Source organism: Balaenoptera ricei, chromosome 14 (genome assembly GCF_028023285.1).
Source record: "Balaenoptera ricei isolate mBalRic1 chromosome 14, mBalRic1.hap2, whole genome shotgun sequence".
Lineage (NCBI taxonomy): Eukaryota > Metazoa > Chordata > Mammalia > Artiodactyla > Balaenopteridae > Balaenoptera > Balaenoptera ricei.
Window position 1 is genome coordinate 51,384,570 of NC_082652.1, and position 20,546 is coordinate 51,405,115.

At 35.4% G+C, this 20,546-nt stretch overlaps 1 protein-coding gene across 1 annotated transcript in view; it reads right to left on the reverse strand.

The window, feature by feature from the left end:
- Nucleotides 1–20,546, reverse strand: part of RPRD1A (regulation of nuclear pre-mRNA domain containing 1A) — a 72,766-nt gene that overhangs the window by 17,854 nt on the left and 34,366 nt on the right. The window contains exons 3-6 of the mRNA XM_059894086.1: nucleotides 19,268–19,374; nucleotides 19,091–19,188; nucleotides 16,046–16,172; nucleotides 15,761–15,936 (exon numbers count right to left, since the gene is read on the reverse strand). Coding sequence (XP_059750069.1) covers nucleotides 15,761–15,936; nucleotides 16,046–16,172; nucleotides 19,091–19,188; nucleotides 19,268–19,374 — 508 coding nt within the window. The remainder of the gene's footprint in view (nucleotides 1–15,760; nucleotides 15,937–16,045; nucleotides 16,173–19,090; nucleotides 19,189–19,267; nucleotides 19,375–20,546) is intronic.

Below are 20,546 nucleotides of genomic sequence, written 5' to 3' on the forward strand. Positions count from 1 at the left end.
AAATTTAGTATAATTTATTTTTATTCACATTTTTAGGAATGCATCATGTGCCAACAATGGAGCACTGACTTATTACACTACGTTTAAACTTCATCAGCACAATTTTAGTTTTTCAAAATCTCACAAAGTATCTCACCTGTTCGACTGTTCCACTCTCACCTACTCTCATTTCATAGCCATTGAGGTTTTTATGTCATTGCTTACATTGTTTCCTTGCTTACTTGCCTAGAATTCCCAAACATTCCTTTGTTGATCAGAATAAAACAGTACAGAGCTTTTCATAACATGGCTGTGAGGACACCCTGTTTTCTGATCAATACTAATTAGGGATGGGACAGGATCTCGAGGTGTTTAGGCGTTTTCAGTCGTTTACATTACTGTGCTGAATTCTCTATCAACTATTTCCTAGGAGAAAAGTTCTTCCCTCTGAATCTGCTGTCTTACGTACTGTCCTTCCAAAAATGTTTGATGGTTCCAGTGATGTTACTATCTTTATGTAATTAGACTGTATGTACAACCTACTTGGGGTTGTCAGTAAAGTGGACAAGATCCAACATGAATTATCCCAGGGAATGGTTTTCCAGATACAGATGATCCACATCCCTCCTGGGCCTCACCAGCCTGGAGGAGACACTACCCTTCTCCCCTGTTCCAAGCTTCTACAAAGACACAGACACCTCACCACTGCTACCTGGCCCAGGAAGGGGGGGAATGCACAGGAGTCGACCTCCCTGATTGTTTCCACTGCAGCACCCTTAGTCACTGTGTGTTGTTCCAACTTCCTTCTTCCCAGTGTTCCACTTCTGAGCATAGAGCATTTGTGTAAATGAGATGCTCCCCACCTTTAAGAGGGCACATGCCAGGATGTGGTTTATTTCTTCAATTCAATTCCTGTCAGTAATCCACCTTCTAAGAAGACTGCCATTTGAGGGAGGGGGGCACCTACAGCATTCCTTCTCTTATTAGAGTGGAGTTATTACATACCTCATATGTAATAAATATAATTTCTCCACTTTATCTACATCTATCTTTTAAGCAATCTTTATCAATCATTATGAATAGAACTTTCTGTGACAACGGGAATGTTCTGCATCTGCACTATCCAACAGAGTAGCCAAGAGCCACATGTGGCTACCAAGCATCTGAAATATGGCTAGTGCTGATAATTTAAACTTTATTTAATTGTAATTAATTTAAATATCACTGTGGCTAGTGGTCACCTACTGAGCAGTGCAGCTCCTTATCTCTACATTTCACCTCAACCCTCCCATTTCATCTCTCTCCTTCCATTTCATTTCTCTTCCTGTTTCATCTCCCTCTCTTCATTATATCTTTATATTTTATATTTATGTAATATATATGTAACATAAGATGTACACATCTTTATTATATAATTATATGATAAAGACAGACTAACTAGGTTTTATAATTTCTTTAATATATATTATCTTTTCTATAAGTTCTAGGAGGTGGAAAAAGCTGCCACTCAGTCTAACATCGTAAAAAGAAATCTATTCTGCTTTTGTTTTCTCTACAGAATAGAGTGAAAATCTAAATCAGGCAAGGAAATAATGTGAACACCACACTTTAATTAAGTCCAAGTCTCTTAACAGAATCAATTACATTCCAGAACGCTGGGGTAAAAGGTAAAAAACACTTCAGACCAACTTGATTTCTGAGACAATTACATCTCAGATGCCATGAAGAACTACCAAGAAGGTACACACCAGCAAATACTGTACCTAATTCTGAAAAGAGGTAGACTCTATAAACAACAGAGAGGTAGGCCTGGTGCAGATTAAGTCAGAATCTTAGAAAATGATTCAACATATTGTATAAAAGAACTTAGGAATCCAGCTGCAATCACTGAGATGCTAAGAATATAACTAGGAATATAAACACTTCTTGAGAGGACTATAAACGCTTTTTGACAGGACTATAGATATAAAAACATTGCAGACATCTTATACTCTTTTTAGAGTATCCCTATAAATAAAACATAAATTCACTGGTTAAATGATAGAACAGATATAAACTAGTTAGAAAACCTCCAAGTCTTTTTGTTTTGGGCTGAAAGTTCTGAGGTACTTACTATATGCTGGGCAGTTTAGCACCCAACTCATTTAAATCTCATAATAACCATATAAAGCAGGTGTAATTATTATCTCTATTTTACAGACAAGGAAACTGAGGTACAGAGAGGTCAAACGCTTTGCCAAATGTCACTCAGCTAGTAAGTGGTGAAGCCAGAATCTAATCTCAGGTAATCCAGTTCCAGAGTCCCTACTCTTCAGCACAAGGCTAAAGTGCCTCTCGATGTGTTCACTAATCCAAGACTAAGACAATTAACAGAGAAAAATTTCTAACCACAGGCATGTTTTTAGCCTTATCTCTCGAACACATAAAAAGATTTTTATCTATAATTTAGAATATATCCTTAAGAAATCTGAAGAAGAAGCAAAGCCAAGAGAACCAAAACAAGAAATAACAAGTCAAGTTTTTTTAAAAAACTCTACAGGCTTAAACATTGACTCAATTAATTAATATAGACATATATATTTCAAAAACTAATTACATAAGAATCTGACAAACAACTCCAAGATTAAGAATGGCTGACGTGGACTTCCCTGGTGGTGCAGTTGGTTAAGAATCCACCTGCCAATGCAGGGGACACGGGTTCAAGCCCTGGTCCGGGAAGATCCCACATGCCGCAGAGCAACTAAGCCCGTGGGCCACAACTACTGAGCCTGTGCTCTAGAGCCTGCGAGTCACAACTACTGACCCCATGTGCCACAACTACTGAGGCCCACATGCCTAGAGCCTGTGCTCCACAACAAGAAAAGTTACCAAAATGAGAAGCCCGAGCACCACAACGAAGAGCAGCCCCTGCTCGCCGCAACTAGAGAAAGCCAGCCGGCGCCCAGCAAGAAAGTCCCAATGCAGCCCAAAATAAATAAATAAATTTTTTTTAAAAAGTAAAAAACATAAAAAAGAATGGCTGACGTTTAAAAAGTTAGAGGTAGTCCCAAAATTAGCATGAGCAAAAAAATGCCAGTGCTACACTGTCAAAAATATACGCCACCAAAAAAAAAAAAAAACACCCTCAGAGCCTACAAAAAAGCTCTACATTATTTATGTTGTAATAAATATTTTATTTACTGGAAATAACTTAAATATTCTTTACTTAAAGAATAAAAAATATAAAGACTCATTATATAATTATTTACTTTGCTTACTGAAATGATCCTTAAGATCCTTTCTCAGAGCCCATTACTTTCACCAAACATATACTTTCAAATACCTATTTACTTGCACAATTCCTAAACCCATGGATTAGGAAAAGTAATCTAAAAGCAGGGAGAGATTGACCCACCTCCCAGAATAATGGAAATAAAAACAAAAATAAACAAATAGGACCCAATGAAAATTAAAAGCTTTTGCACAGCAAAGCAAACTATAAACAAGACGAAAAGACAACCCTCAGAATGGGAGAAAATATTTGCAAATGAATCAACGGACAAAGGATTAATCTCCAAAATATATAGACAGCTCATGCAGCTCAATATTAGAAAAACAAACAACCCAATCAAAAAATGGGCAGAAGACCTAAATAGACATTTCTCCAAAGAAGACATACAGATGGCCAAGAGGCACGTGAAAAGCTGCTCAATATCACTAATTATTAGAGAAATGCAAATCAAAACTACAATCAGGTATCACCTCACACAGGTTAGAATGGGCATCATAAGAAATCTACAAACAACAAATGCTGAAGAGGGTGTGGAGAAAAGGGAACCCTCCTGCACTGTTGGTGGGAACGTAAATTGATACAGCCACTATGGAGAACAGTATGGAGGTTCCTTAAAAAACTAAAAATAGAATTACCATGTGACCCAGCAATCCCACTACTGGGCATATACCCAGAGAAAACCATAATTCAAAAAGACACATGCATTCCAATGTTCATTGCAGCACTATTTACAATAGCCAGGTCATGAAATCAACTTAAATGCCCATCGACAGACGAATGGATAAAGAAGATGTGGTACATATATACAATGGAGTATTACTCAGCCATAAAAAGGAATGAAATTGTGTCATCTGTAGAGATGTGGATGGACCTAGAGACTGTCATATGAGTACAGTAAGTCAAAAAGAGAAAAACAAATATCAGATATTAACACATATATGTGGAATCTAGAAAAATGGTACAGATGAACTGGTTTGCAGGGCAGAAATAGAGACACAGATGTAGAGAACAAACATATGGACACCAAGGGGGGAAAGTGATGGGCCGGTGGTGGTGGGATGAACTGGGAGATTGGGATTGACAATATATACACTAATACGTATAAAATAGATAACTAATAAGAAGCTGCTGTATAAAAAAATAAATAAATAGGGCTCCCCTGGTGGCACAGTGGTTAAGAATCCACCTGTCAATGCAGAGGACACAGGTTCCAGCCCTGGTCTGGGACGATCCCACATGCCGCGGAGCAACTAAGCCAGTGAGCCACTGGTGGCTCAGTGAGCCACTACTGAGCCTGCACTCTAGAGTCTGCGAGCCACAACTACTGAAGCCCGCGCGCCTAGAGCCCATGCTCCGCAACAAGAGAAGCCACCGCAATGAGAAGCCCGTGCACCGCAACGAAGAGTAGTCCCCACTCACCGCAACCAGAGAAAGCCTGTGTGCGGCAATGAAGACCCAACACAGCCAAAAATAAATTTTAAAATAAATAAATAAATAATGAATTTTGCTACAAAAATAAAAGTAGGGAGAGAAAATGCTTTAAGCACTCATTGCTAGCAATAAAAAATATATGAAGCTAACCTACAAAGAAACACATATGAAGGTTTATAAAAAGTAGACAGTAGCGAATTAAGCAGTATTTTACATTTATATTAAATAGGTCCAAACACTCCTGTAGACTTCACCAAGCTCTGGAGGCAGGACTATTTTACAGTCGTTACACATATTTATACTACAGATTCTCATGTGTGTCACTCTAACAAAGCAACCTGCGCCTGTGGGGACTCCCAGCAGCACGGAGAAGGTCCAAGGACCACAATGACTAAAGGAGTACTGGATGGTGTGGCTGGTGGGCTGGCAAAACAGAGGCAAAGCTCCAGTCAGGTCTGGGCTGACTGCGCAAACTCACAAAACTCTGGCCCTAACATCTCCTCTGACTCTGATTTCCTATGCACTTGCCTCAGAGTCGCAGAGTAAAAGCTGTAATAAATCTCTCTTTTTCAATAGAGATCAATAAAAAACGGACAGAACTCTCCACTCCCACCATTAGACAAGCATGCTGCGAGGAAGGACAAGTACAACAAAAACAACAGCAACATCAACAAAAACTCATGGGAAAAACTGAAGGAAAATAACAGAAAGGAGAAAAAGTGATGAAAAAAGATAAGCAATGTGGAATAAAGATTAGCAATGTGGAATAAAGATTCAAAAGATTCAATATATATGTAATAGGAATTTAAAGAGAAACTATAAAAAATTAACAAAAATAAAAGGCAACATGCATTTTTCTGATAAAAGGGCATATCAATGTCAAGCCAAATTAATGAAAGGCCAATATCCTAGATATATGACAGTCAAACTGTTAAATGTGTATGAGAAAGGAAAAAATACAGTAATTAGGCCAAAAGAAAAAAAGTGACCCAAGAATTCTATATTCAGCCAAGCAGACATTCACAGGTGAGCAGAAAGGAAAGGCACTCTCAGACACGCCAGGAGTTGCACTATTTTGTTATTCTTCATGACTTCCACATCTCTGTCCTTTATTTTGACATAGTTGACTGGAATAGCTTTTCAAGTAAATTTTTTAATGACAAATAATATATGAATAATGTAATAAAATTTAAAAATATGATTCTCTACAGACTACTAAAAGGATCTAGGATTCTATAAATAAAACTGGTCGGTAAGGAAGAAAGAGAAGAGAGGGAGAAACTAAAAGAGGGCTACTATTTCAAATTATGCAATTTCAATATCAGTAGTAGGCTGTGGTTTTTATCTACCATTCTAGACTTCTGGTATATTCCACGTTTTCCCCAACAAATAAATGTGAATGTACACACACACACACACACACACACACATATATAGGTGAACAAATACTTTTGTGAAATTTCATAAATAAAAGTATATAATAAACTTCTAGCAACTGTCCAGAAAATGGAGAAAACTACTCTCAAAACCGTATGCTCCCTTTACATCAGAAACATTCAAGCAGATAGATTAATCTATCTTTTGGGAAGAAAGATTAACCTATCTTTCAGGAAGTGTGCTAGAATAATTTCCAGCACTGGGTAGGTTAGATGATCTTCAAACTATTTTGAGTAACAAATATCAATCTAAGACTATAACCATCACTTTTCAATGAAAAAACAAAACACTCATTTTAAAAAATGGACAAAGGATTTCTCCAAAGGTGGTAAACAAATGGCCAACAAGTGTATGAAAAGATGCTCAATATCACTATTAGGAAAATGCAAAGCAAAACCACAATGAGATACCGCTTCACATCCATTAGGATGGCTACTGACCAACAGAAACAAGTGTTGGCAAGGATGTGGAGAAATTGGAACCCTGTGCACTGTTGGTGGGAATCTAAAATAGTTGTCATTATAGATGATATAGTATGGTAATAACATTTTCCCAGAAAAATGGAAAACAGAATTACCATATGATCCAACAATCCCACTCCTGGGTATATACCCAAAAGATGTGAAGCAAGAAATCAAAGAGATATCTGCTATGAACCCATGTTCATAGCAGCATTATTCACAATAGCCAAAAGGTGAAAGCTACTCAAGTGTCCACTGATGGATAATTGGGAAAACAAAATGTGGTATTATATATATTATGAAATACTATTCAGCCTTAAAAAAGAAATTCTGGCACATGGTATGACATGGATGAACCTAGAGAACATAATGCTAAGTGAAATAAGCCAGTCACAAAAGGACAAACACTGTATGATTCCACGTATATTAGATACCTGGCATAGACAAATTCATAGAGACAGGTAGTCAGGGGCAGTAGGGAATGGGGAGTTGATTAATGGGTATAGTTTCAGTTTTGCAACATGAAAAGAGTTCTGGAGACTGGTTACACAAGAACATGAATATACTTAACACAAACACTTTTAAAAATGGTTAATATGATCAATTGTATGTCTATCTTAACTACAATTTTTTTTTTTAATGTAAAAGAAAAAAACACTATACCATCACTTTAAGTGCTCCCAGAATTTGTCCCACTAACTACTTCTAGAGTACTATGCAATTTAAAATGATCTGGTAGAAGGCCAAAAGCAGAAAAAAATCATTATGTAAAATAAGGGCTCTGGTACTTATTGCCAACTGTCCTTCACATAGAATGGGTGATATACGAATTTATATCAACAATGTAAGAGTCCCCACTGCCACCTTCCCTTGCCATCACAGAGGATGTTCATTTTCTTAAACTGTAGCTGACTTGAGCATGAAAATCACATCGTTTATTACTTTTTCTTGTTTTCCCCTACTCCTAGGAATTTGAGAAAATTATCACAGATAAGCAAAGATTTTTAGCTAAAAGGTGATGTAAAACAATGTTTTTCAATGGCAAGAAACTGGAAAAAACAAATGCTAAACAGGCAGCTGGCTAAAGAAATACTTCTTTAAAGCAGAATATGATCTAGCTATTAAAATGAGAATATCTGTAATCATGGGAAAACGTTTACAGTAAATGTGTAAAAAGGACAATGTGTAAAAATGTCACTAGATGCTAACGTAATAACTGATTCCATCTTCCAAATCTTGTCAAGGGTTATTTAAGGGGTAATGAGACTTTAGGTGGTCTCTGTGCTTACCAATGGTTTCTAAACTATGAGGAGCACATACTACTTCTACAATTTTTTTTTAAAGAACTAAAATTTATTGACCTACTTAAAACCAAAATCATCCTTTCCCCCCCCGCCACAAACTAGTTTCTTAGTTTAATATCCTCTTAGTCAGTGCCAGAATTATTTGCCCCATCGTTTTCAATATCTCATTTATCTGATTCCTCCTACTTCTCAGACCCAATTAACAAATTATGGTGATTCAATTGTTCCCCATACCTGCCCATTCCTTTATTTTCTCACTGCTATCATCAACTATGGTTCAGGCCTTCATTACCCACAATATAAAATTTTCCAATTAAGTCATATCTTGGTCTCCCTATTGTAAATCTCTTGCCATTCTAATCCACTTAGCAACCATAACCAGGTCTCCAAACACTACTACCAGTCCTCTCTGTCCTTTGGACTATTATAGCCATCTGCTCGGCCAGCCATTCACTGCCCTTCACAACTTGGTTCCAACCTACTCATCAATCTCATCGCACTCCTAGTAATTCTTAGCTGCTACAGCAGCAACAAATAATTGTAGTAGCTGTCAGTTATTGAGCACTTACTTTGCCTCACACAGGGTGCTAACTGCTTTATATGCATAAATTCCTTAATCACAATGCCTCTCTTGAAGGATATTACTATTATGAGTTCTATTCCACAAAGGAGTTAACAAGCAGAGCGCAATTAGAGCCTAATTAACAAACACAGGCTTAAGGACTGATTTCATTTGTAGCTCCAGTTCTTCCACCAGGTAGCACTGTGACGCTTACAAATTCTGCACTTATGGACTCATGAGTACTACTGTTCATTTGTCATTCATGTTTTCTAACATGTTGTTAATGTGTTATTCTACTAAAGGAAAAAAAAGGGTAAACTGGTAAAATAATTTTAAAATTTCAAAATGGTCATTCATTCTTTTGTTCAAAATGCTCAGCTGCAGTTCTAGAATTCACAGTCCTTGAACACACAACCACTTTTTTTTTTAAGTACTGGGCTATACTAATATGACTTAAAATTAGTTAACCTATTTTGTGCTGGATACGACTTTCTTCAAAAACCTCAAGTATCTTTAATCATTTTATCAAAGCATCATTCTTTTGTAACTTAATTACAAAAGAAATCAATTTAAAATATAAACATTACATACTCCTTGCAAACTACATTTGTACTAGCATTCATTCATTCATTCATCATTCGATGGCCAACTATCATTTACTCACTCAACAAAAACACCAGACTGCCTACTAGGAGAAAAGTACTGCTCCAAGCACTTAGGATAGAGCAATAAACATGAAAAACAAAACAAAGTTCTTCTTCTCATGGTGCTCACATTCCAGGCAGGTACAGATGATAACTAAGTATACAAAGTTTTAAACTTCAAACAGTGGTTAAGTTCCATGAAGAAAAAATTTAAAAAACAAAAAAACAAAAATGACAATGTAATACAGTGGTAGGGAGCAATGTATTGGCATGAATCAGCAATGTAATACAGAAGAGTAGGTGGAATCAAATGAAATGGATAGAGAAGGGCTCTAAAGAGGTGACAGAGGAACTTAAACCTGAATGAAAAAAGGAACCAGCTAAGTAAAGATTAGGAGAGAGCACTCCAGCCACCTTGTTAGCAATCAGTAAAGCAAAAGCTCTGGGGTGAGAACTTGCTTCATCTGCTTAAAGAGCAAAATGGATGCCTTTGAGATGGTTACAAGATGAGGTTAAATGGAGACTCAAGACTAGTGATCTCATAGACCATATATGGAGTTTAAAATAATATCCAAAAGTGTAATGGGAAGCATTGGAGAGTTTTACATAGGGGAATGATGAGACCTATTTTCTTAAAAGATCAATCTGGCTGCAGTGATGTAGACAGTTAAGAGAGGGAATAGGAATATCAGTTGTTAACAATCCAGGCAACAGACAAGAGTAATTTGGCAGGAGTTATGAAACATATTATTAGTTCTATTTAATTAGACACAAAAGGTCTTCCATTTATATAACAAACTGAACTCATGTTTATCTCCACACCCTCCCAAAAAGTCACTAAAATAATAAAACAATTTATAAGGGCGGAAACCCACAAAGACAGAGAAGAGGGAACCACAGTACACAAATGTCCTGAAATTTTTGGAAGATGGAAAAAAATGAAACAGGGATAATGACCAAAAATAATGTAATTCATCCTGAGTAATTTTGGATAGTCTCAGGACTTTGGGGCATCAACCTCCTTGAAATGTAACGGTGAGTCTTAAGGTTGACAATGAAGAGCAAATAGATATCTTTACATCAATCTGTTAAAACTCATCCCATAGAGCCAAAAAATGAGGGATAAGAAACTAAGCCAAAGATCTGCATTTGGAGATACAAATCACACAGATAAGAGGTGAGGCACTGTTCTGAATACAGATGCCGTATCTTAGCTACGCAGCAAATTTAAAACATTTTCTCTAGAGAAAAGGAATGGCTCAGAAGAAAAGACCTATACAGAGAACGATTATCTGGGAATCATCGAAGACAATGATCTAGTATAATACTATTGAAAATCTTTAACATGAATCAGCAATTTCATCTTTAGGAATTTATCACAAGAGATGATATAAGTGAGTAAAGGGGGCTTCCCTGGTGGCGCAGTGGTTAAGAATCTGCCTGCCAATGCAAGGGACACGGGGTCGATCCCTGGCCCGGGAAGATCCCACATGCCACGGAGCAACTAAGCCCGTGCGCCACAACTACTGAGCCTGAGCTCTAGAGCCCGCAAGCCACAACTACTGAGCCCATGTGCCGCAACTACTGAAGCCTGCATGCCTAGAGCCCGTGCTCTGCAACGAGAAGCCATGACAATGAGAAGCCTCCACTCGCCACAACTAGAGAAAGCCCGCGCTCAGCAATGAAGACCTAACACAGCCATAAATAAATAAATAAATAAATAAATAAATAAATAAATAAATAAATAAAAATTTTTTTTTAACAAAAAAGTGAGTAAAGGGTTAATAAAAGAGAGACGTTCACTGGGAATTCCCTGGCAGTCCAGTGGTTAGGACTCGGTGCTTTCACTGCTGAGGGCCCGGGTTCAATCCCCAGTTGGGGAACTAAGATCCCACAAGCCGCGTGGCACGGCCAAAAAAACAAAAGACGTTCACTGCAATACTGTTTATAGTATCAAACCAATGAAAGTAATTAGTCATAAAGAACAGATAGCTATGATATAGCCATACATTAAAAAGGAAAACACTGACATAAGATGAACATAAAATATTACATGAAAAGGACAATATGCAAAATAATACATGGACCCAACACATGGCGCTAAGCCTTTTGCTTATGTAGCTTTTTTCCTATGATGAAAATAGCTTATTTGCATAATAAATAAAAATAATTAAAAGATTACATGATTCTTGAATAATGGATAAATTAACCATAAAGTTTTTAGACTTAATGATATTTCGATCTCAAAAAATTATCTAAGAAATCATTAAGAAACTAGTTATCATTTGCTTCTTTAAAAAATCCATATAGCTCCATCTTATCATATTAATTTTAAATTTAAATGAAGTCAATATGATTTCAATGGAAAAACAAAGTAAAATATAAAGAAATAACTGAACCACAGATGAAACATTCCATAAGCTGTTCTCCATATTCTTCCTACTATCCCCTTGAATGATATTTGTAATTTGATAAATCAATAACCATCAAAAAAGCTACATGAAAACAACACCTTCAGCAACACACTTTTAAATCTGCATTTTCAGTGCTATATATTTAAAACATTCTTATATCCTATATTAGGAGATGACATTAAGCATTTCTAATCACTAAATGTCTCAGGCAAAGCAAAATTTATCTTTAAGCATTTTAAAAAAATGGAAATTGAAATTTTTGGAAAACAAAATTTTATAAAAGCAAGCACTCTTGAAAAGACCAATTAAGAAATGTCTACTTAGCAAAACGTCATTTAAAATATTAATTATGAAGGCAAATATATATAAGATAATAAGTGGGAAGAAAATATAATTCATATGCACAATAATCATGATTAGCTAAAATTACAGACATGAAAAATACCGAAAAGTAATAAAAACAAAAATCTACCAAGTAGCTAAATGTGGGTAAAACAAATGAGCCAGTAGAATAGAAAACTGACCACATTCATGTATACACATGTATATATACAAATAAATATGACAGAAATGGCATTTTACAATATAGTAAAATATAGACTGTCATTAATTGACTAATCGTTAATCAATAAATGATGGGACATTTACTATCACTTTCAGACAATTAGTTATATCCCTACATCATATATACCATGAACAAAAAAATCCTAATGGATAAAATTATTAGGAAAAAAAAACTACAGAAAACTTGTATTTTTGTGGTTATGAATTGAGAAGGTGATCTTAAGTATATCCAAAAAACCTAGAATCTATAAAGGCAAAGACAAATATTAATTTGTCTTAGAACCATAAACTTAGAACCAAACAGAAAAGTAGCCAAAGGATATAGGAAATTCGCAGCAGAAATAAAAAGGCTAATAAATATTTTTAAATGAGCAATCTGAGTGAATAAAAAAAATTTTTTTAACCTATCAGATATGCAAAAATTTTAAAGATCACTGACATTCAAATTCAGTGTTGGGTGAGGTTGTGCAGGAAAAGATGCACTTATACTTCAAGGAGTGTAAAAAGGCAAAACCTTTTGGAGGGCTTGAGTACATTATCAACATTTAAACAGACATTCTTTTTGACCCACCTATTCTATTCTACTTCTGAGAATCAATCCAACAGATATACTAGCACAGCTGTACAAACCTGCATCACCAGGATGTTCTCTCTGGTACTACCTATAATGCACAAAACTTAAAGCAACTCAATGGATGCAATCTGACACCATGAGAAGGGACTGACTTAAACAAACAACATTCATACAAAGATTATGCCCTCATTTTTTTTTTAATGAGGTAAATCTGAATATACTGATGTAAGACTACAAAAGATAAACACTATCCTTTCTGACAGCTTTCCCATCCTGACTTCTAGAACTTGGAACTATGATTTGATTTCTCCTTTTAAGAGCCATCAAACTTTGATTTCCAATTTTCTATGGCGGTCTAAACAGGGATTTTATAAAAGCATGTTTTCTTATACCAATTGTATCATGAAAAGAAGTATTAAAAATTGAGCGACAAAATGTTATCATGGCGAATGATTCCCATAGCAATCTATGAAATAGATTTTTAAACATAAATTAGGTTTATTAATTAGGTTTATTAGTCTATTTTAAGTTATCTGCTTTAATAACCAGCTGAAGGCAGTTACAAGTTTAAAAAATGATTCATAATTTTCAAAAATTTTAAAAACACTTCATGTTTTCATTCATTACAAATGCTTTAACGGTGGCCTGCTTAAGAAATATGAAATAGCCAATTCCTGAACTGATACTTTAAATTTATGTCCTTTTTTTTTTTTAAAGAGCAATTAATGACATGTCAATACCTGGTCAATCACAGTTGATGTTCAAAGATGCCTGATAAGTGAAAACTATGTGATGCTATCACAGCTGATATGGTAAGTATAAATCCTGACCTCTCAGTCTCAACTTCAAAGGGATGCCACCTACTTGGTACAAATAAGCGTCTAAATAACTCAAATCATTTTCACATCTTCTGACACAAGAATCACCTAGTTATAAATGATAATTTACAAAGAGTTCTATGGAATAACTTCCTAGTTTATTAGAAATCTAAATATTTTTTACTTGTAAGAAAAGTTTGACATAATTTAGGTGGTTTATTTATAATATGAAAATCCAGTCATGCTAAAAAACAACAAAAAAGTTCCTAGAACACTTTGAGAAAGTGATTACCTCCGAGGAGGGAGGAAACAGAGCTGGAGAGAGAGGGCTTTAGCTGTTGCTGTAATCTTACATTTAAGCAAAAACTGAAAGCGAAATTGTCATTTTGCAGGCAGACTCCCTAGGTTCTAAACAACTCACTGCCTCTTTGTGACCTTTAGCAAGTTATTTCATCTCCCAGTACCTCAGTTTCCTTTATCTGTAAAATTTGGATAATAACATTACCTGCTACATAGGTTTAATGAGTTGATATATGTGAAGTGCTTAGAATAGTACCTGACACATGGTAAATTTTAGTGCCATTATTATCATCAGCCTCACCACCTATAATTATCAATCATGAAATCCAGCTGGTACCTGACACATGGTAAATTTTACTGCCATTATTATCATCAGCCTCACCACCTATAATTATCAAACATGAAATCTGGCTGGAAGGCACTGGGAAAAGAGGGGGTTAAGGTGGGATGGTATCTGATCTTTTTTCTACACGTTTCAAATATAAATGCTATTTTTGTAATGAGTGATATATAACCAGTTTAAGTGAGAAAGCAGTATGAAGGAGAATAACAAAGCTTCAGTCTTCAATTTTCAAAAACATGAGACAATTCAGGCTTTGGATTTTGATATTTATTTTTAGCAGGAAGAATATGCTAATGATGATGACATCGTTAGAAGATACGCCCATGTCCAATACCTGCAACAGAAGCTCAATAGAAGTTAAAGAAACCATACCAAAGACTAAAGACAAAAATTGTATGACATTACTTACCCTTAATTCTGCTAACAATAAAACAAGTAACAGTATATTTAGGATTGAAGTTCCATCACAAGATCAAAAACTGGCAAGTTAACTATGAAATGTATTTTTTTGAAAAATTCTATCTTTTCTTTTCTATGTAAAATTGGGCAGCCTCTCTAAAAGTAGAGTACAGTGTCAACAACTATGAGTGTGTATATGTGAGCAGAGGAGGGGCAGACTGAAAAGGTGCAATGCTAAACAATGCTACAATTTGGGGTGGGAGAGCTCTGCTGCTGATACTAATTAACTGCTATCACAGGTAGAGATGGCAATCATCTTTGGCACAATTAGAGACTGCTGAAACAAGAACTAAACGCTAATAAATAAAAGCAACTTAACAGAGGCAGCATCATAACATACCTACAAATTTAAAGAGAACTGTCTTAAAAAAGGGATCCAGACATATGAGAAATTCTCCTACATATTATTAGAAAAAGAAATTGCTACAGCAGCAAACAATTTAAACAAGAACTAATCAAATGCAAGATTCTTTTAAATAAAACCAAATCTGGTTCATCCACCCCTGACAATGGCTACTCTGCTCAAAGGAAATTTGAGAGTGTTTCTTTTTTTAACCCCTGCACCTCCAGACTTCTCATCAACAGTATCAATCATCATTCAATTTAAAGAAGCAATAATAACTTTCTACCTAAGGGTGTGTCTGAGCCAAGAGTGGGGTAGGAATATGTTAAGCATCAGAATCAGGGATGGGAATAAAGGAGTAACTTGAAGACTGCCTTCCCAAACAAAAATGATGTTCAGGAACAGGGAGACTGGGGATACCCATAACAAAAAGTCTTTATTTCATAACTGTATACCCAAAAGACTGCATGTACTCAGACAGAAATTAAATAAGTCCAACCATAATTTACTGTAGTTGACACCAGACTTTATACCAACTGCTATTTTCCCATTATTTTTGTTCTTGAAGATAAAGGTTTAAGCTCAGAAGACGAAATACTATTACTGGAATTTCACGTGAATAATTTTAAAATGCAACCAATTCTGCTAATTCCAAATTTCTAAATTTACTTAGGCAGATTGATTTGGTTCAAATAAAAAGAAACCAATTAATGCAAGGAGTAGCTTACCTGGGCCATTGTCTAAAAAGGTCTATGTCCAAAAAATGCAAAATGTTCAGGAATATTAAGCTATTTTTAAATTCCTACCAAAAAATAAATTAAATAAATAAGCACTAAATAAGGAAAAGGTTACGCACTTCCAATTTATGTTCTTTCTCTGCAAGGGCTTCCTTTTGACAACGAAGAAAATCTGCTAACATTCGAGTGAGTTGCTTCCTATCATCTATTTCAGCCGCCAATCTGCCATTGTAATCTGCCAGCAACATACAAGCATCCTCTACCATTTTAGAAAGTCTTTCTCCAGATTCTTTGTCTAAGAAAAGCACAGAATAACAAAATTATTACACAACAAAAACAATGCCATATGTGGTTTCCTTACTCCAACTCCCAAAGAAGTTCCAGATCACATTTTCTTTTCTTACCTGTTATTTTATCTAGTAGGGATACTTCTTGAACTTCAACAGGCAAAGAAGCTATCCTTTGATGAACCGCTGCATCACCAGAAGCTGCATTTTCTAGATCTTGTAATGCTCTAACGAGATCTAGAGTCTAAAAAGTTATACAACTTTAGAAGCAAAATTAGTGAAGCTTAAACAAATATAAAAGACTTGAAATTTATTTCATATTCCTTAATCCTTATGGGCTATTTATTAGTTTAAACTGCTTTCAGAGACAGTCCATTTCTTTCATATATTAAGAAAAAAGCTACACTATACTAGGTATTGGAAATATATAATTTGGAAACATATAGATATTTCTAGTGGTGGAGACAGATAGTGTAAAAATAATTATCTGACTATTAAAATGATATGATTCATTTATAAGCCAAATACATACAGTGGTAAAAGGCAGGCTATAATTTCAACCTGGAGAATACAAGTTTTATGTATGATATAGTCATTGTATTATCATTATACATAAGAATTTTTTGTATTAAATTGGATATTGGGGGATGGGGGATACAAATCATCATCTACCACAACAAAGAAGAGCCCCCCAAATTCCATTTCTCAATAAAGTAGTTAAAGCATAAGAGAAATGTAGTTTTGGAATATGTATGTTCAAATATGGCACCTTAACTATTCTATGGTTTGTTACTAAGATCATTAAAATATTACAAAGTTCCATATATCTGGTGACTAATATTTATATAATGCTTAACCAGTATTTTATCATCAGAATATTTTAGTTGCACTGTTTTCATACCAGCTATAATTAGGAGGGAAGGGCAAGTCTCTGCTGATGATTTCACAATTCATAATATATCTAAAGTTATTCCAAAGAAAATGGAGTAAATTTTCTTTTTACTAGTCTCCATTCCCATCCCACCTCCCTTTTTCTTTTTTCTTTCTTTTTTTCATCTCTAAGCCTAGATCCTAGAACACTAGGAAATTACACACATACATGAAAAATATAGGATATTCAAATTCTGTGTATATATTCAGATGACACTAACAGCCAGTAACTGATTTTTCTTTAAGCTATTCCCTTATAAAAAATGCTATCAATGGGGTCTAGCACATAGCAAATGATCAAACATGATAAGAATGAATGGAACCTAATAAGAAATATACTATCCCAAGTGTGCTTTTAATTCACCACTACATGTTTAAAATACCAATATTTAAAAAAATAATTTTGTTATATTTCCCCTCTACAATGAAAGTGAGCTTAAGAGCAATGACAATTACTGGGAAGCTTGTTTCCCATGGTGCCCCAAATAACTTATATATTTTTAATTTTTAATCACTTAGAAAGTTCTAAAATTTTCTGGAGTTCTAAGAAGAAACCTGGCTTTACGGTTTTGACGATGTACGCATGCTTTAATTACAACCTACTCTCATTGCACCTTCACACTCCTACATGAGCTAATTCTAAGTTCCCAAAGCTCAGTCAAGGATCCAGATAAGAAAGCAAAGTTGTCTCGAACAACACTAGCCTAGGACTTCCTGATAGAGGAGAATGAAATGTGTTCAACTACATTCTATAAAGAGAAATTTTAGCCATTCTTATAAAGAATGACATATATAAAATGGTAACTATAAAGCTGAACCACTGAGAATTACGCAGTACAACTAATCTGAAAACGGTCATTATAAAACAAAACGCGATAGCATTTTACACAAGTACTAGGGAAGAGTCAGGTGGTTACTCAGAAACTCCTAGGAAGTACAACTTAGGTTACTCTTTCATCAGGTAGAATAGGAGAGGGTAAGACCCTATATTTAGAACTGGGGTAAAATACTGTTCATGGAGTCATTACGGGGCTCTTAGCAAAAAGTGATTCCTTGTCTTGAATTATTACCAAACAGAGAGAAATATAAGCCTTAGTGTTTGGTTGTTCCAAACGTTATGTTCCTATTACATTTCTATTCAAGCTCTTATCCATGGTGACCATATGGGCTTCAGCATTCCTGTCATTAAGCCCCAGTAGGGGCTTGACTCAGGTACTAGCTGAGACCCTCAGTCAAATTCTTTCTGCCTCCCAAGTACTAACACTGATATAAATCCACAATTCCAGGCAGTAATTGGTTGTATCTTTATTTCAAGCTCTTTTCATGGCGGAAAGAGCTTCATCCAGCTTCAGGTTTCATGCAGTGAGTTCTGGTCCAGGTCTCCAACTCCTTAAGTTCTTGTTACTCTACAGGATACTACTTTCTGCAAACCATGTCTGCTTCCAGACAAAAGCTCAGCAGGAACCATACTCTGGCTCACATTTTGAGTTATGTTTCTGTACCATTTGTAGCCCATGGCAATATTTACCTTGTTTTAAGAATATGGCTATGTCTTCATTTTCTCCTTTAAAATTTTATCTGTCCCTCCTATATGTTTGAAACATAGAAGCAGGAAGCTTTAAGACTCAATGCCCACATAATTAAGGTAAAAATGTCTTTTTGGAATCATCTGATGGTTAGAAAATGCTATATTGTATCAACCTGGGAGGACATGGAGTATTAAGATAATGATTCTGATTCATCTTATTTTATTACCATGGAACTACATGGTTTTATATAGTTACATAGAACTGTATGAATACATACTCGTTAACTCTAACATGCATTTTTACATGTTTAAAAGCAAAAATACTTAAAAGAGTGGTGCTTATCTCTAGGCATGGAATTTTTAGCATACTTAAATCAAACAACAGAATAGTCTTATCATATAATGTTTTATTTATTTAAAAGGAAACTGTTTAAATGGTAGATATCTCATCAGACCTAATCATACTTAGCAATCAAATACTCTTTCTACGCAAAATGTAAGTGCCTAATATACAATATACAACACACTACATTAAACATAAGCAATGTATTAATCAGAAAATAAGACTTATTCACATAGCTTCTTTCTTGTACCCAGAATTATAATAAAAGTCAATTTACAGAAGTAAAACATTGAAATTAGTAAAGCTTGATGGCTACATGAAGTACTAGCAATTAACTCCCTTAACAGAGAAAAACCACTACCTGTGGTGGTTCACTTGGAGATCCTAGAGAGGAACAGTTTTCATTCTCATCCACCTTTATCTGTTCATATGTTCGCTTCCTAGGCTTCTTATCGCCATCTGAATTGAAAGAACATTTAAGTATTAATGAGAGAATACATTTTAATGAAGAGATAATGATAAAAGATTATATACTTACACAGAGCTTGCTTAAGTTGTTCTAATACATCATTTTCATAAACAGACCTTTCTTCCCAAATAGATAACACTCTTCCAAGGTGCTTCTTACAACTTTCATCAGTTTCACTAAAGAAAGATAAAAATATTAACAGTAAAATGCATAGTGCTATTGCAAAGATAATGGTGATATTAAATACAATGACACTCATTCCCTGAAAAAAGCTCCCAAATGTTTACTAAGTTCCACTATGTGACCAGCAGTTCAGGGGTGAAGTGACCAAGACAGACATATTCCCTGCTTCCCTTAAAGAGCTTAGAGACATATTATTAAACAAAAAATGATGAAAGTGTTAGTACTGGTGACTAGGGGTTATCAAGAAGGTACCCCTAACCTAATGGGGGATGAACATAAAGCTAAGGAAGATTTCTAATGGGTGATTTTTAAACTTATTTAACAAATATTTATTGATCAAGGTACTATCTCTGACACTGGAGATACAAATGGAGCTTATGGCAGCTGTATTTTTATAAGTGCCACAAAAGAGAACAGGGTGTTAAAGACAGGCTTAACAGAGAGACACGGTCCACTTCAAGAGAGACCAGGAAGGGTATGTGAGGAAGGGTATTTGAGGAAATGATGTATTTAATCTGAGTTCTAAAGACTGGATATACAGGGAAGTGGGAAACAGACTACTTCCAACCACTTCCCACCACCTTCATCACTACCACTGTAGACTGAGCCACTATTATCTCTTGCCTGGATTTTTTTTTTAAAGATTTATTATTTATTTGTTTATTTAATTTATTTTTGGCTGCGTCAGGTCTTAGTTGCGGCATGCAGGATCTTCGTTGATCTTGCCTGGATTTTGGTAACAGTCTTCTCATTGGTCTCCCAGGCTCTACTCCTTCATTCTATTCTCTACTAAAGTAAATCATATCATACTGCTCTCAGTTCTCTAAGAACCACCAATCATACTGAGAATAAAAGCGAAATTCTTGTCCTGGGCCACAAAGTGGACATATTCTGCTTCCTGGCTACCTCTCAGTCCACATTTCCTAAATACAAATCTCCTTGCTGATCCTCAAACATGCCCAGCACATGGCTATCTCACTGCTCTGCCAAGTTTTTTCTCTACCTAGGATCCTTTCCTCCTAGAGTCAAATGGCTTGTTTCATCCCTCCCTTTAGTCTCTGTTCAAATGCTAACTCCCCAAAACAGTCAATCTTTATCTCATAAAATAACTGAGCACCATCACACTCTCTAGCTCCTTCCCTGCTTTACGTTTCTTCACAGTACT